This window comes from Eupeodes corollae, chromosome 1 (assembly GCF_945859685.1).
Source record: "Eupeodes corollae chromosome 1, idEupCoro1.1, whole genome shotgun sequence".
NCBI classification, from domain to species: domain Eukaryota; kingdom Metazoa; phylum Arthropoda; class Insecta; order Diptera; family Syrphidae; genus Eupeodes; species Eupeodes corollae.
In genome coordinates, this window is record NC_079147.1 from 206,854,431 (window position 1) to 206,870,610 (window position 16,180).

Consider the following 16,180-nt stretch of genomic DNA (forward strand, 5'->3'; position numbering starts at 1 on the left):
TTCATTCATCCAATTTGTAAAAATTTAAGAAATGCTATTTAAATCGGTAACAATATGTTTTTGACTAAAAATCTATTTAACAAAAATAAATTTTTAAACTATTTCTATTTCCTTATATAAAAAATACTGTCGACAATTTGTAAGAATAATTCAACTAACAACTTTTTTAACTCAACACGAAAACCGACAAACTTTAAGCAAGATAAATCGACAAACGGGTGGGGAAGTTATCAGTGTGGGACGCACCCCATCCTCTTTTTTTATTTTCTCAGTAACGCAAAATATTCGATTTCAATAACTATTTTTTCTGCACAAACTGTTATATTGTCTTATGATCCAAAAAGATATTTACTTTTTTTTCAAAATTCGAAATCAAATGTTAAATGTTTTTTAATATGTTCTTAATAATTGGATACTAACGATATATTTAAATAAAACTTGAAAAATTTTTTAAATAAGAAATTTATTTAAAAAAAAAAAACCGTATTTAAGATTTTCGAAACAAAATATATATATTTTTAAATATTAAATTATATATAGGTAGTATTTTTTAATAAAACTCTTTAAGTACAGGAGCAAGTTTTTGAGACCTAGTCGCGCATTTTATTTTAATATATCAAGTCAAATACAGTTTTTCTTCAGTTCATTTTCAATGTTGCTCTGATATTTTTTCCAATTGCCTTTTACTTTAAAGTGCCATGCTAAAATTTCAGTAGTTCTGTTTAAATGCTAAAATGTTTGTACTACTTTTACTTTTTTATCAGCACGATCCGAATTGGCTATTTCTTCGATATTGATACAAGATAATGTGCTAGACAAAACTTTCCTTCCGAACTATTATTTTGGTATTAAATTTGCACGATCTGAAAAAGTTGTTCAGGAATAAGTCTGTTAATTATATGAAATTCAAGTCGCAGCTTTCAAAAAGACCATATATAAAAAAGGAAAGTTTGAAAAATTTGGAATTTTTACTTGGCCTTAAAAAAGGGCTTTAGAGTCAAATTTTAGGGCTGATTTCGAATCCGATTTTAAGCATCCGTTTTGAATATTGTTCTTATATTTTTGCATTTCATGTAATTTAAAAACATGATGATGTAGCCCTGTTTACAGGACAAATTCGCTAAAAAAATAGGAATTATTTTCAAACCTTTTTTTCTTTAAAATCGTTTTAGCATACATGATTAAGCTTTTTCTAAAGATTTATATGAGGTTTATGAATATTTTTTTTTAAATTGGATGAAATACTATAAATAGTTTAACTAAATATTGGATATTATAGATGTTGAAAACCGTCACGAATTTCAATGAAAAAAACAAAACTAATTAATTAATTTTAAAAAGTAAAACATCAAAAACCATTTCTCTTAATTCATATCATTCAAAACAATTTTTTTCTTGAAATGCCATTTCGATATTCTATGTATTTTTAACGCAAAAATCCATATAATTTAATAAACTTTTTCTAAATAAGTACATGATTACATTTCGAACATTATCGTGAACATATATAGCATAATAATTCACTTCAACTGAATTCATTCAAAAACCTTTTAATTCTTGGAAATCCGAACTCACTCTTGTCCATTGGCTGACAAATGTTCTCATTTGTCAGTCTGTCTTGATTGATTTCTAAAAGAATGTAGTCTTTTATTTTGCTCTTTTCTTTTTGTGAATGATGTTGATGACGCAGACAAAATGTCTTTACCATCTCCAATTTCCCCAAAAAAATAAAATAGCCAAGCAAGCAAATATTCTGATTAATAGCTCCATGGTTTTTGGTCCCTCTTTTTTTCTAGGTATACAAAGAAAAAAAGAAGCCCGAAAAGCTTTTATGTTTCTGTCATGTGTGACAATACAATTCGCAGGGTAAACATAGTTAAGTTGGATCTAACAACCATGTCGTCAAAAAATGATTCAACCCTGTATTCATCAAAATCATATTTCACCCAAACAAAACGAGGGGAAGAGATTTAACTAACCACTGTTCCCTAGCCGGCTCCTGAACCCCAATTTCAATTCCTATTTCCATCCCTATATAATCTCCTGATCTAACTTCAAACGATTGATGGTAACAAGCGTCATTTTTGTTTCCTACTTTTCCTTACTTTTCTGATTCCTGTCAACGAACCATAGCTTTCTTGTCTTTTTCTCGACAGTAACTGTACCCACACATAAGATAAAAAAAGAAATAAATCCTGGAACGGAAAAATATCCTTTGTACGAAGGAACTCGCGGATTTTTATATATTTTGTAAACAAGCACTTACCTTCAATCTCAATGTGATCATTAGCGTGAAATTCAGCGAATTTTTCCAGCTTCTTATGTATCCGGTGTTTGGGAGAAGTGTTGTAGAAGCTGTTGACGCTGCCGACGACGATGACGACGATGCCGCTGCAGGAACACTTGAACCCGCCGAGAGGGAGAACGATAATGACGATGACGAAGATGATGATGGTAAAGTCGCTCCAACTCCTACTGATGCCAGTTCTGATACTGTTGGCATTTGTTGTTGTTGTTGTTGTTGCTGCACCATCGATGATTCAGACTGTTGCGGCACTAAAGTAGTTGGTAATTCTTCAAGTGGCAGGAACTTTTTATAAAATTTTAATAAGTCACTTATGTCGTCTTAAAAAATAAAATTAAAAACACGAAAATAGAAATAGAAAGAAAATATGAACAAATCGTATATATTTGAAGGAATATGAAAAAAGGACTTCTTTATTTAAGTCCTTTTTATTTTGAGAAGAAATAAATTTTAAGAAATTTCACAAGTACTGATTGATTTGGGAGAAAAAATCAAACAAAACAATTACAAAAATATTGGAAAATAGCAACAATATTTAGTTCAGTAACTTTAAGGAAAAGGAAGTATTTTATTACTTGAAATGGTTCAAAAATATACTAACCCATTCTTTTTCATTGTACTTTTTTAAGTTAACTTTCCTATCACTTCTATGGTAAACGTTTTCAAAACTTTGACTCTGCTCTGGAGGAATCTCATATATCTACGCTGGGCTACATGAAGGACAAAGAGGATACAGTTGAAGACAATGCGAAAACAGAGGAATTACCACCTGATATTCCAGGTCAGGTTGAATATGTTCATATTCAGCATCTGACTACGACGACGTATTAAACAGCGATGATAACATCCTATAAGTAGAGTTGATGTAGTCGATTGCTCCATCGGTATATAGACACAATCAATTTGGTCAGCCGAGTAGAATCCAAAAATGCACTTCAGATCTATACGGACATTTTTGGATCCCGACGAAAGACAACTTATTGTATGCCAAACTATGTTGCATGCAGGCCAAACAAAGCAACACAACTATTTTTAAAAGAATTACTGGACACATGCACCTATTGTTGGCAATTGCTTGTCGAGGAACCCATTTAAAAAAAATGAATTAAAAAATGTATTTACACCTTCGCTGATAAAGCCCACTTTAAATTGAACGATGAAATGCCAAAACTTCGAAAACTCAGTCGATTTGTGTGCAAAAAATTTCAACGTTGCCCTTTATAAGTATGAACACTTTTTTATAGATGAATCTATGGTGAAGTATGTGTTTCGGTTGCTATCCGAATCAATGGATTAGAACAAGCCTATGATTCAAAAATTGGGTGATTTCAGAAAACAGAGTAAAAAGTTGTCATATTAACAATCGTCGATAGTCAACTTGGCCAAGTTGTCGTATTTACTTCCTAAATTGACTACTTGATAGTCAATAGAACAATTTTCGATTGTCAATTTTGAGTAATCAATATGACAACAAAAGTAGTCAATAGAACAACTTCAGTAGTAGTTGCCATATTGACAACCTTGGTTGTCATATTGAGAACCAAATCTGACTATCGAGGATTGTTATATTTACTACCCGATAGTCAAATTAGATTTCGATTTTTATTGACTATCGCGGTTATCGGTTGAAAATTGACTACCAAATAGTGATATTGACTACCAAAATCAAAATCAAATGGGGTGGCGCAACAGTCCGTTGTGAACCAGGGCTTACAACTTTCAACCATTCCTGTGTGCGAGTACTGTTGTTAGGAATGAAGGGACCTACAATTTTAGGCCGAATCCGAACGGCTTGTTTGAGGAAGCACTTTTCCATGACAAGAATTACTTTTGAAGGATTTGTCAATTCCTCGCAAGAGGCAGTACCCGCGAATTTTTTTTTTTTTAAATTAAGTTGGTACAGGCAGGGATTGAACCCAAGACCCCTTGCATGACAGTCTAACGCACTCACCATCACGCCACGGGTACTACCAAAATAGTCAATAGGACTACGACGTAAGTCATGTAAAGATAATTACTTATACCAATTTGGCATCCACAAACTGTGCATCTAAAAATGTGAAAAATTCGATGAAAAGTAGCCAGCTAAATTATAAGAGCGGTTTTGGACCAGGACATAAAATATCTGAGGGACCATGATATCTCTTTTGACAACTCGTTCACAAGCTATGAGCTCAAATCTAAAGAGATCAACATTTCAGAGCAACGGAAATGGCTCGTGACACCCGACCTACAAAATATGATTAAGCACTTACAAAGACGTGTTGATTTAAAATACGATTCACTTATAAATTGCTTTTAATAAAATAGAAAGACAACAACACAGTTACAATAGTCTCAAATAAGTTATGTGATATTTTGAAAAAGAAGAGCCAGAAGCAACAAAAAAAGTGATTGACCGCAGCCTCTTTTGGTCAAGAATTAGAATACAAATATGGGTTATGTGGACCTCCATGCCCAAGTCATAAATATGTAGGTATTTAATTGAAATTCGAGGAAAGAAAATGTAGTGGAACACTTTCACCTCCATTTGAATGCCACAAATCCACAAAATGGTATAAAATCAAAAAGGTGATTTCTAAAATTTCACTCTTTTCACTTTTTTAGGTTCCACAATCTCAATGTAGGACAAGCAGAACTTAAACCAACTATCAAGCGAAGCATTGTGTAGAATCCGGAAATATGATTTTTTAAATTGTAAATATAATAAGAAGGTAGTTAATGGGCTAGTTCAATAAACATTTACATCGGACGAACGTTAACTTCGGCATTTTTGATTTGTTGGCTATTTTTGACTAAGTTGCGTTCATAGCTCTCCGTTCAGAACGTTGGGTTTTCTGATAAGAGATATTTTATAAACAATTTCCAAACAAAATTTGTTCATCAAGGCCCTTTTTATGTCAGGGGATAAGGCTACAGAAAAAAATATATTAGATCTCATTGTTTCCAAATCTCTAAATAAATAAAAAAATTTTAAGTTTTAGTTTTTTTTTGGCATGTGAATAAGAATTTATATTATTATTTAATATTCTTATTTTGGATCAGTATAAGAGTTCTAGTATTTTAATTTTATTTTCTTGGAAACGTTGTTTAGATAATTTTGGAATTTTTGTAACTTGAAAACTCTTAGACCCACAATTCAATTGAACAGAATATAAGTTAACTGACTAGGTTACTGTTCTTTGTATTCAGTTGAAAAAAAACTAATAGTTTGTTATAAAAGATCATTCGGAACATTTAAAAAATACAAAACTAGTTAACACTTAATGTACTTATTTCATTATCTAAACAATTTTATAAAATACAAGTGATTTTTATAGCTTCATGGTTTCAAACAGATTTTTTTAAACATTTCACACCATTTCAAAATCACTTTCTTTGAAAAACTTACTTGAACATAAATAAAGGACATGTTTTTCAAAATTCTGTATGACATTGTTTCATAATTGTGTATGTCTTTAATTTGTATCAAGGCACTGTAAACTTAGAATAAGGTGTAGCTAAATAATTAATGAACAAAACAGTGTAAGTAAAAATATTGTATCTCCAAATTTCTCATCACGAAATATGACATTTTTACAAAGTGTGTTTTGCATAGTACTGTTTTTAAACTATCTGTAGAAAAAAGACAGCACTTGAATTAATGCATTTTGTTTTTTTGAAATCCAGAGCAAATGTTGTATTAGAATGTAATAAAAAAGGCATGTAGAAGATGATAATTATTGGTATTTTATTCATATTCATATTCTAAAAACTTTTGAAATTACAGCATTTAGAAACATATGAAATTCGCGTTTATTGAAAGAATATTAGTAAATTGTACTTCCTTACAATGTTTTGCTAAGAAGTATTACTTAAAAGTTGATATAAAACTTTTTCTTAAACATATTTGTTTTAGAACTTTCACTTAGTAATTCTGTTTATTACGCCAGTTATAGCTATCATTTGTTTTCATTATTGAAAAGAAACAATTTTTCACATAGGTCGTTTATAGCGATCATTAAACATTTCTGTCATTGAAAGAAATTTCATGATTGGAATCCAGCGACAACTTTTTACTGACGGAAATAAGTCATTGGAATTGTGTGAAATTGGAACACAAATTAGTGGAACGTTTCGTTTCCTTTTTGAACAATCAGTTGTTCAGGAAAAGGATTTTTCGTGCGGAAAATATAAAAATACATTTTTAGTGAAAAATAGATGTGCAATTGCAATTTTTTTTATATTACAAAATTCTTTATGTGATTTCCGAACGATCAGTATATAATTTTTATATCTAATCAAAGTGAAACACCGTCAACTTTTGTGATACAGAACTTTGACACACAAAATTAAATAAATGACGTGGTACAATAGTCCGTTGAGAATTAGGGCCTAGGAATATACAATTCTCGCCCAATTTTAAGCTTAAAGTTTTTAGGTCGAATTCGAACGGCTTATTTGAAAGTTCACTTTTCATAACAAAAAATAACTTCTGGTGAGTTCTTCCGAAGCGCAGTACCGTTGACAAAAAAATGTGTGGTCTCTTATCAGGGATTTATCGCCAATCCCCATTTTAAAGCTAATAAAGCAGATTTTTTACAAAAAATAATGATTTTAACTAATTTAAAGAATATTGAAAAAATACGTGTTTACGGAACATTTTAAGAAGCTTATGAAACCCCCACTAAATATTTTAAAATACAATCAATGCTTGTGAAATTCCTTTTTTTAATTTTTCTTTTTCAAAAATAGAATAAATATTAAAACCCAACTTACCAGTACACTCGAATGTATTGCAATTTCTCTGTTCGATGTTATATCCTTCGCAGGACATTGTTGACAGGCTTTTGGCTTTCTTCCGTTTCCTACGTTTCTTCAATTTATTTAAGGAAATACTGTCAGTTGCTGCTGCTGTTGCTGTTGCACCTCCTGCTACTCCACTACCTACTGCATCTCCTGATGCAATGCCTCTTCGTCCTGTGATGGTTGATTTTATTCCATTTGTGATGTAACTGCTGCTAGTGGTGTCCTTATCCGAACCGGTCGAATGATTTCTACTTCTACCATTACTATTGCTACCACTACTACTGCTGATGCCACTCCTGCTACTACTGACACTGCTGCCGCTGATGCTGTTGCTACTTCCTCTTGAATGGAGAAACAGCAATTGACGATGATGATGGTTATGATGTTGTTTCTGTTGATTGGACACATCTGACGTCGGACTACTATTACTACTTCTGCTACTACTGCTGCTGTTGCTCTTTCTACTGACATCCAACATATCCTCCTGCTGTTGTCTCTGCTGCATCTCATTGCCATTCATATTGCTGTTCATGTTGATGTTTATCATTGGATTGTCGAGCAGACATCGTCGAAATCGTTGTTGGACACCTTTGCCGCATTGAACGCTGCAAAGAGTAAAATCGCTCCAATCATCCCAACCTAGACAGCAACAACGAGCAACACGGGAAAAAGAAAAAAGAGAGACATTTTATAATCAACTAAAAAGGATACATACAGACATTTTAATATTAATAATAACATAAAAAAGAAAACGAAAAGGAATGGTGGAAAATTGAAAATTTAATGAAATCGTATTTTTTCGATATTTTTTTCCGTTTTCTTCTTTGTCTGCGAAGTCCTGAAAAAAAAATTGAAGCCGATAATCTTTTTGTGTTAATTTTTATATCGAGTTGTTCCTGATATAGCGAACTCATACTAAAAATATGCATTAACCTTGAAGGGTGGATATGGATACTTATTGGTTTATGGTTGAAGCATTTGTGTTGGTTTGTTCTCTTTTACTGTCGGAAAAATCAAAATAATCTCAAGTAAAAAAAGCTTTTGAAATAAATAAATATAATTACAAACAAAAAAATTTGTAAATATTTCAGCAATGTTTTATGGTGCATCCGAAAGTCGTTTGCGAAATTCATAAGCAAATAGAAAAGCGTGGCATAAATTTTAAAAAGTCGCAAACATTTCAACATTACAAAAATAAAATGAATTACATAGCTAACCCGACGAACTCTGTTTCGTCTTAAAGGCTGTAAATAAGCAGATTTTGTATTTTACTTAGTTCATTTGCAAGTGATTTTTTATTAGTTATGTATTTTGGTGCATAGTTTGCAGTTTTCAGTTAAGTACTTTGTCTGGCACGACATTTCTTTTGGTTTAGAATAAACAACGCAGAAGGTCTTGACAACATTTGAACGGAAAAACAAGGATATTGCAGATTTAAAATACAAACTTTCAAGGAAGAGCCTTGGGAGCCAACCTTTAGGCGTAAAATGTGCGGTGGTAATTCAGGTGAATCCAGAGAGTAAAAAACTTGGATTCGATAGTAACATAGGTGTTTCGCCAAAGCAATGGATATAATGAGCCAAAAACATTGTCATTTGCGTTTTGCATTAACTTTGACGCTTTATGTCACGTGGAAAAGCGGTCGCACATAGAGCATCCTATGCGCGTCTCACGTTTTTAAGCTACCTTCAATTAATCACTACGGCCGTTCTTGAGTATAACTCACACGACTTTCTTTTATCTATATACAATTTTGAACCACCAACTTAAGAAAAAAACAGGTAACGTTTTTAGGGGCATTTTAAACACAAAATTTGATGTGCTTTATGTATTGGTGGAATAATTGGTCCATACTTCCTTAAAAACTATGCTGGCCAGAATTTTAAAGACATTAGTGACTGCTATAGACATGATTACTGACTTTTTCGTTTAATAATTACAAAAATTTGATGTGCAGGAGCTGTGATTCAACTAGAAAGCACAACATATCATACAGCTCGACTATTTTCTGTGGGGATATTTGAAGCTGCAAGTCTTTGCCTATAAGCTCGAAACGTTAGACCACTTGGAAGACAACATTACCTGCGTTATAGCCGATTTATATAAATTTCATGTTAATTTAAAGAAACAATTTTTATTTTATTTTATTTATAAGATATGTAACCTTAAAAAAATCACCCTTTTTATCAAAACTATGTAATAAATGCTGTAAATTCAAAAAATTCAGTAACATCGAAAACAATTTAAAATTGAAAAAAAAACTGTAAAATTCTAGAATAAATAAGTGTGGTAATACAACTTTCAACTTCTCTTGTGCAATATCAGCAATACTACTCTTGGATACTTTTTCAACTCCTTGGGTAGAATCTCTCAAAATCTGTCAACCAAAAATTTAAAGTAGCGGTGACAGATCTGACAGCCGTAAACATCAACTATAAAGCCAACAATAGTGCACATTTGTAACATTATTAAATACCTTAACGAAAAAACTGTTAAAAGAAAATTATAACTTTCATGCTTTAACAATATTTTCACAAAAAATGCAAATTTAATCTATTTTTTCATCCAGTTAAACTTAAACTCGTAAGAATTTAAAAACAATCCAGTAGAAACATTCAGTTTAACCCCACAACTCCTTTAAAAACAAAAACTATGACAAAAAAGTCAATATCTTTTTAAGCCACTTCCGCAAACCACCTAACACGTCTCTAATTAATTAGAAACCTCGGGTGTCGAAAGCAAATATTTTTCCAAAACTTCTCTGTCATCATACCAGAAAAAAATAACAAAAGAAACTTGAAAAAAAACAACCTCCTTTTTGTTCTTTTCAAATTAAGCTTCATTCATCTAACCTTCAGCCAACTACGAAACCGCTTAATTATATTTCACCACCAACAGAACTAACAGAGCAATGGACAGCAAAAATTAAAAATGCAAAAACTCAACTCTGTAGTAAAAATAAAAAAGAAGAAATGTACAAAAGTTGCAACAAAATGTGCACAACCTTCATTTGCCCACACATTGTCCAACATTTTAATGAAGACGACCAAAAGTATAAGAATAAAGGACAACGAAAGAATAAAAAAGTAGAAATAATAATAATTCCACCCTTCTTATCCCAAGGGGGAATTGTCTGGTCTGAGATCCTTATTCTGCCCACACACACAAACAGAGCGAATGAATACAAAATATGTTACGCATACGCCCCGTATAACCCGGCAACATTTATACACATCACGAGTAGGAAAATACCGCAATGAAACAACCATATGGCTCTGCATACTAAAGAGTCCTTTCTTTGCTTAAGCTACAGCGGCGAAAGCATCTATGCATATACATTGTGTGATAAAGGAAAAAAAGGAAAACCACTTAAAGAAAATAAATCGTTCATCTGGCATTAGTTCATATATTCCGCCAACTGTACGTTTGCTTATGGTCTTTTTCAGTATGTGTCTAAATTGAAACAGGGATGGATTTGTTACAATGCAGTTTGAGTGTTTAAGTATGGCTAATACCTCGTTATTGTTTATAAATACTGAAAAAAAGCTTTACTTAAAGTATAGAAGTTTTAAGTTGATTTTTTATTCTTTTAACTTTGTGGACTTATTTGAGAGTTTGTAGAAATTTTTTAATGATGTTTGTGGCCAATAAAGCAAACTTCTGGAAAGTTGGAGGTATATAAATAACTCTCTTTATAACGCTTTTGAAATCTATGAAATTAATGTGATTTATAGTGTAGGAACTGTGGGTAATATCACGTTATTCAAATTTTGTTCTCATTTATTATTTTTGATCTAAACTTTTCCTTTAATATTTGGGCAGATATTCATATTGTACGTTCGTTCAGGATATCGGTTTTCGTTGGCCATATCTCATGAACCAGTAAAGATATAGACTTTAAATAATACATTCAAAGATGCATTAAGATGCTTAAAAGAAAATTAAGCGGGTAGTTTGTTTTACTATAGTAATTTTAAAAAAATACCAAATTATAAATTAGGTGCTTGTAAAGAACCAATAAGGGCAAGGAATAAAATTTAATATAATAAATTGTGGCATGAAACCACTTTTGCATTAATATTAAAATAATTCAAAGATCGTTTTTTATAAATAAAAACAAACTTGAAAAAAAATAGAGGCTGGTTAAATTAGAATGGCTGATGTTGAATGTGAACTACACCTTAACGTCAAGTTCACGTTAGTGTGGCTGGAGAGCCGTCGACCTCAACTCATCTTCGTGACCAACAATTGCACATACGTTCGTCGGTGATGAACATTTTGCATAAAGACTTGCATTTACACGCTTACAATGTGCAATTGACTCAAGAAATAAAGCCTGGAGTGACATTTTCACCTCAGTGGATTCAACAAGAAGCAGAGTTGCCACATTTTTGTGACTGTCGAAAAAATACGGCACACACAAAGAGCGAAAAAAAGGTTCACGTCGAAAGCCAGCAACAATTCAAAAGCTAAATGATGAAATGGTTCACCGCATTTAAGACATAGAATGGCAATTATGTGTCAGCGTCTTCGAAAATTGAGCCATCGGATTGAGGTGTTCCGCCGAATTTCTGGCTGCCATTTGGACGATATTTTATTGCTTATGTAATTGAACCTTACCAATATTATCATAATATAAAGCAATGATAGTAATTTCTTTAATAATGTGTGCTTTATTCAAAATCAACATCGGCCCTCAAAATTTAAAAATATTGGCGATACACTAATTTTATCTCATAAAAATATTTTTAGAAAAACGCAATGGGTAGTTTTTTAAGGAAAATACAAATCTCCAACTAAAAACTAATTTTCAACGTGGTATCTTGAGAATAAATGAAAGCATTGACTTCAAGTTATTTCATTCCATAAAACATTTTTGTTTACATAATGTAATTTTGTAAGACTAATCCAATCGGATTTTTATGTATAAAAATAAAAACTTAAAAAGCCGCAAAAAACTGTTTAGCGAAACATAAATATATTAAAATAAAATTTATTTTACCATATGCAAAATACTGTTATTAATTTATTTTTAATGCAATTTTGTGGAAAAATGCAACTGATAACAGAAACGAAAACCTACAAAGTAACCAACGACTTAAAAGAAAGGAATACAAATGCTGAAAATATTGCTAGGAGTAGTCAAACTCTGGTAGTGGCATGATGGTAAGTGCGTTGGACTGTTATGCCAGAGATATTGGGTTCAATCCTTGCCTGTGTCATCTAAAGCTTTTTCACATGTACTGCCTCCTGCAAGGCATTGACAAATTCTCCAAATGTAATTCTTGCCATGAAAAGTGTTTTCCTAAATTAGCCGTTCGGATTCTGCTTAAAACTGTAGGTCCCCTCCATGTTTGATAACATTACTTGCACACAGGAATGGTTGAGAGTTGTTAGTCACTAGGCCCTAGTTCTCAACGATTTTGTTTCGACTCCTAATTTATTTTATATATTTAGTCAAACTCTTACGTAAGTTAGATTAAAAAAAGAAAGAATAACTTATCTAAAAATTAATATTAAATATAGTATCGAATACTTTAATCGATGGATTATGTTTGTATATTTATTTAGAATAGAAAAACAGTGAAATACACTCTTCGGGTTGTAGAATCGAAGCAACTCTCTGGGCAAAAGGACCAAAAATGTTTTCTAGATCGTATGCGAAATCTTAACGGTTCTGTATTGCAGGTTATATTCGAAGGTTCGGAACCAGGCTTGATAGTTTCTAAAAACAAAAAATGTTATAAAAATCATAGGTTACATTTTACAAGTTTTCAATGCTTTTGCCAAAAAACACAACAGGTACCAGAGCAATATTAACTTAAAAAGAGGTGCCCAGGAGTTAATGCACAATAAATAAGACTGTGGAAGTATCAACAGCGCAGCATTACCCAAAATAAACATTTCGATTGCTGTTATATCGTACCCCTATTTTGACTTTCCAACTGACGTGTCATGATAGCCATTGAGTCAAGTATCCCAAGTATGAAGTCTTCACATTTGTTTGAAAATTGAAAGCTCTATGCATAAGCGTTGTTGTAGTTTTAGACCTTTCTTTTCTCCTCCGTTCAGTTGGATCGCTATCGGAAAATAGCCCACTCTTATTGACTATCTGACAAATGATAGTTTTAGTGGATTTCACTACAAAAATTAACTACTTGTTGATTTTTATCTTCGTTTTAATGTTGTTGCTACCTACAAACCATTTCTGCAGACCTTTTTGACCAGCTTTGAACTATCAATCAAGGCCAGCGGAATCTGTTTAGCCGTGTCGGGTCCTTTGCTTTAAATGCAGTGGCCAATGTGTTTCATGATAGTGGATTTGTTTTCCGCATGAACGAGAATTCAATGTACAATAAAGCTTAAATTGTTTACTTTCGGAAAAAAACTTTTCGGGACTGTTGGAATTTTGGAAACGGAAGACTCTCTATGGGTTGAAAGAAATCGGAAAAATCAAGATGCAAAATTTGACTAGGAATTTGGAATTTGTTGCTCATGCCATGCTACGCTTTATTGCTACGATCTTGTATATTGTACTCGAAATGTTATATTGAAATGTCTTCTTGCACTACAAATTTAGTGCACAAAAGCTTCATTTTCTAAAATTGAAAATATTTCTTTTGTCATTCAATTTCAAATCACACCGAAACTTAGAAGAAAAAAGAATTGATATTGATAAAAATGAATTTCACGACTAAAATTTGCATTTTGAATGGATTTTAATATTATTTCGAGTGAAAGAGCAATATTGATAGATATTGCTTCAAATCGCTTATTTAAAAAATGAAGATTGCACTTTTAGAAATTGCCATTTTTTTTTGGAATAGTAGAAAATACATGTCCTTAGTTTCTTTTGTTTGTGTAATTCATAAAATTGTACAAAATAAAGAGTATTTTCTGTTTTAATGATCCTCTTTAATTTTCTATTTGAAATATGAAAATCCCCCGTGGACTCCAAAAGTAGAGTTATTAGTATTTTTCCAGCAGGTATAGTTCTATTGAGCGTTTGTTTATATTTTCCTATACTTAATGACTTTAGTTTGCTCTTCCAACATTTCAATTACCAATCCAAATCCATCCCCGATTAATTTTCCATATTCGCCTTCAGCCATAGTTATCCAACATAGCCACGGTCGTTATTTATTTTATTTTCATATCTGCCGGGCCATATGCAATGCATGCAGCAAAAACACACAATTTCTATTTTGGCCACAATAATTCTCTGTTTGGAATGCGACTTCTCATAATATCCGGTTGCAATCTATTTGCATTTGGGTGCATAGTTGGAATGTGCATCATCAAAAACCAAAGGATATACATATAGTACAAAACGCATGCATCAGTTTGTTGCAAAATGCAATTACACGCGCGTAACTATGCCAACATTTCAACAACAACTTTTGAGCCTATATTGTGGGACGGACGACCGATGAACGACAGATTATTCACCGGACAAAGGAAACTTATGGTAAACCAACAAAACAATGAATCCAAACCAATATTTAAATTTTGTTGTTTTTGATCAAAATAAAAACGATACATTAAACGATTAATTACGAAAAAGGACACACTTGAAATATATTAAATTGCCGCTTGGCAACAATGTACACAAGAGCGTCATGATTCGATATGGTTATGTGTTGAAGTTGAATTTGAAGTGTTGCAGTTGCAGTTGAAGGCTTGTTGATGAAAAACATTGCTGGAGGACTAATCCGTCCGGAGATGTGTTCAAATAACCCTTTGGACCTTTTGTGTTACATTTATGCACATTGTTAAATTCAACATTTCATCGTAGAATATATGACAACGACCTCGCACCAAGGGACCTCCTATAAAAAACCGCTTAGATGAAGTGAGTTTGTGATTGCAATGAATGATGCTTAAACCCTGGTGGCTAAACCTAGAACAGGAAACGAACATCAGCATCAGCCAAAAGCTATATACTATCTATGTCTATATAAAATGCTGGAGCATAGACACAAAGCATGAAAAATCCTTCGTCCTTTAATCAGATTTCAAGCATTTTCAGTGCCATTGTTGATGTGCTGTGCATTGCACTCCGTGCGAAAACGGCGAATGCACTTGGAATTTAGGACACGTATGGGGAAGAGAATTCATGGAGATAATCGTGCTAAAACCGACTGAAATAATCTTTTAGGGAGTTCTAACCTAAAGAATTCATATTTTCTCCGCTTAAAGGTGTAGAATTTTATTTAAGTTGTTGCAGTTCTATACATCTCAATGAATTTTGAAGTTTTCCCTAAAAATTCTGTAAGCACCTACTTTAAAAATCTGGATATTAAATGAGTAGATAAAGAGAACGCTATACTTATTTTGAATATTTCAAATAATTTCACAAAATGGCTACTCCAAAATTAAGTTGCTTAATCTATATGGCTTCTGAGTAACTGATATTTTAAATTATTAAATATATTAAATTTTGTTTACTGGTAAGCCATGTTCCCGTGCCCCGTTTTCAATAAAAATTGAATTTGGATCTTACACTGGTCGACAAAAATTGATTTTTATTCTGTCTCACTAGGAAATAAAGGATTGAGTTGTCCGAATTGGAATCGTCCCTTAAATTATTTCTATCACGTAAGGTTTTAAAATATGACCTTTGAAAATGCTAAGGACAACCAAAAATGTTTTTTTTTTTTATTGCTAAGCTAAACACAGTTTTAATTTTTTTCTGTTGAAAACTATTCAGCTAGAAATAGTGAATCTTTTTTTTTTTAATGTTAAACAGTAAAATCTGATGGGCATCTTTAAACAAAATTATGAGATAGTGTGGATAATTAAACTGAATATTGAAGTTGGGGCTACTACACAAATTAAAATTTAAAGATTAATTTTTCAAAATAGAAAATAAAACTGAAAAAATAAATGAACAATTTCAAAGATTCTTTAGGTGATTCAAAATTGAAGATGAGAGTAAGAAATGGTAGAGCAATTTTGGTGAAGTAAAAATAAGATAACTATTTGAATGAGGGAACTACAGTTTTGGGCGACGTATATCATCGTTTGTCAGTAGCTTAAAACCACTTCATTGCTCAGAATAGAAAAAAATCTGATCAAATGAAGGAA

At 32.0% G+C, this 16,180-nt stretch overlaps 1 protein-coding gene across 2 annotated transcripts in view; it reads right to left on the minus strand.

The window, feature by feature from the left end:
• LOC129941415 (serine-rich adhesin for platelets) overlaps positions 1 to 16,180 on the minus strand; it is a 184,068-nt gene that overhangs the window by 22,355 nt on the left and 145,533 nt on the right. For both annotated transcript variants that reach the window (XM_056050037.1, XM_056050036.1), the window contains exons 4-5: positions 7,064 to 7,732; positions 2,267 to 2,625 (exon numbers count right to left, since the gene is read on the minus strand). In XM_056050037.1, the coding sequence (XP_055906012.1) occupies positions 2,267 to 2,625; positions 7,064 to 7,732 (1,028 nt within the window). The remainder of the gene's footprint in view (positions 1 to 2,266; positions 2,626 to 7,063; positions 7,733 to 16,180) is intronic.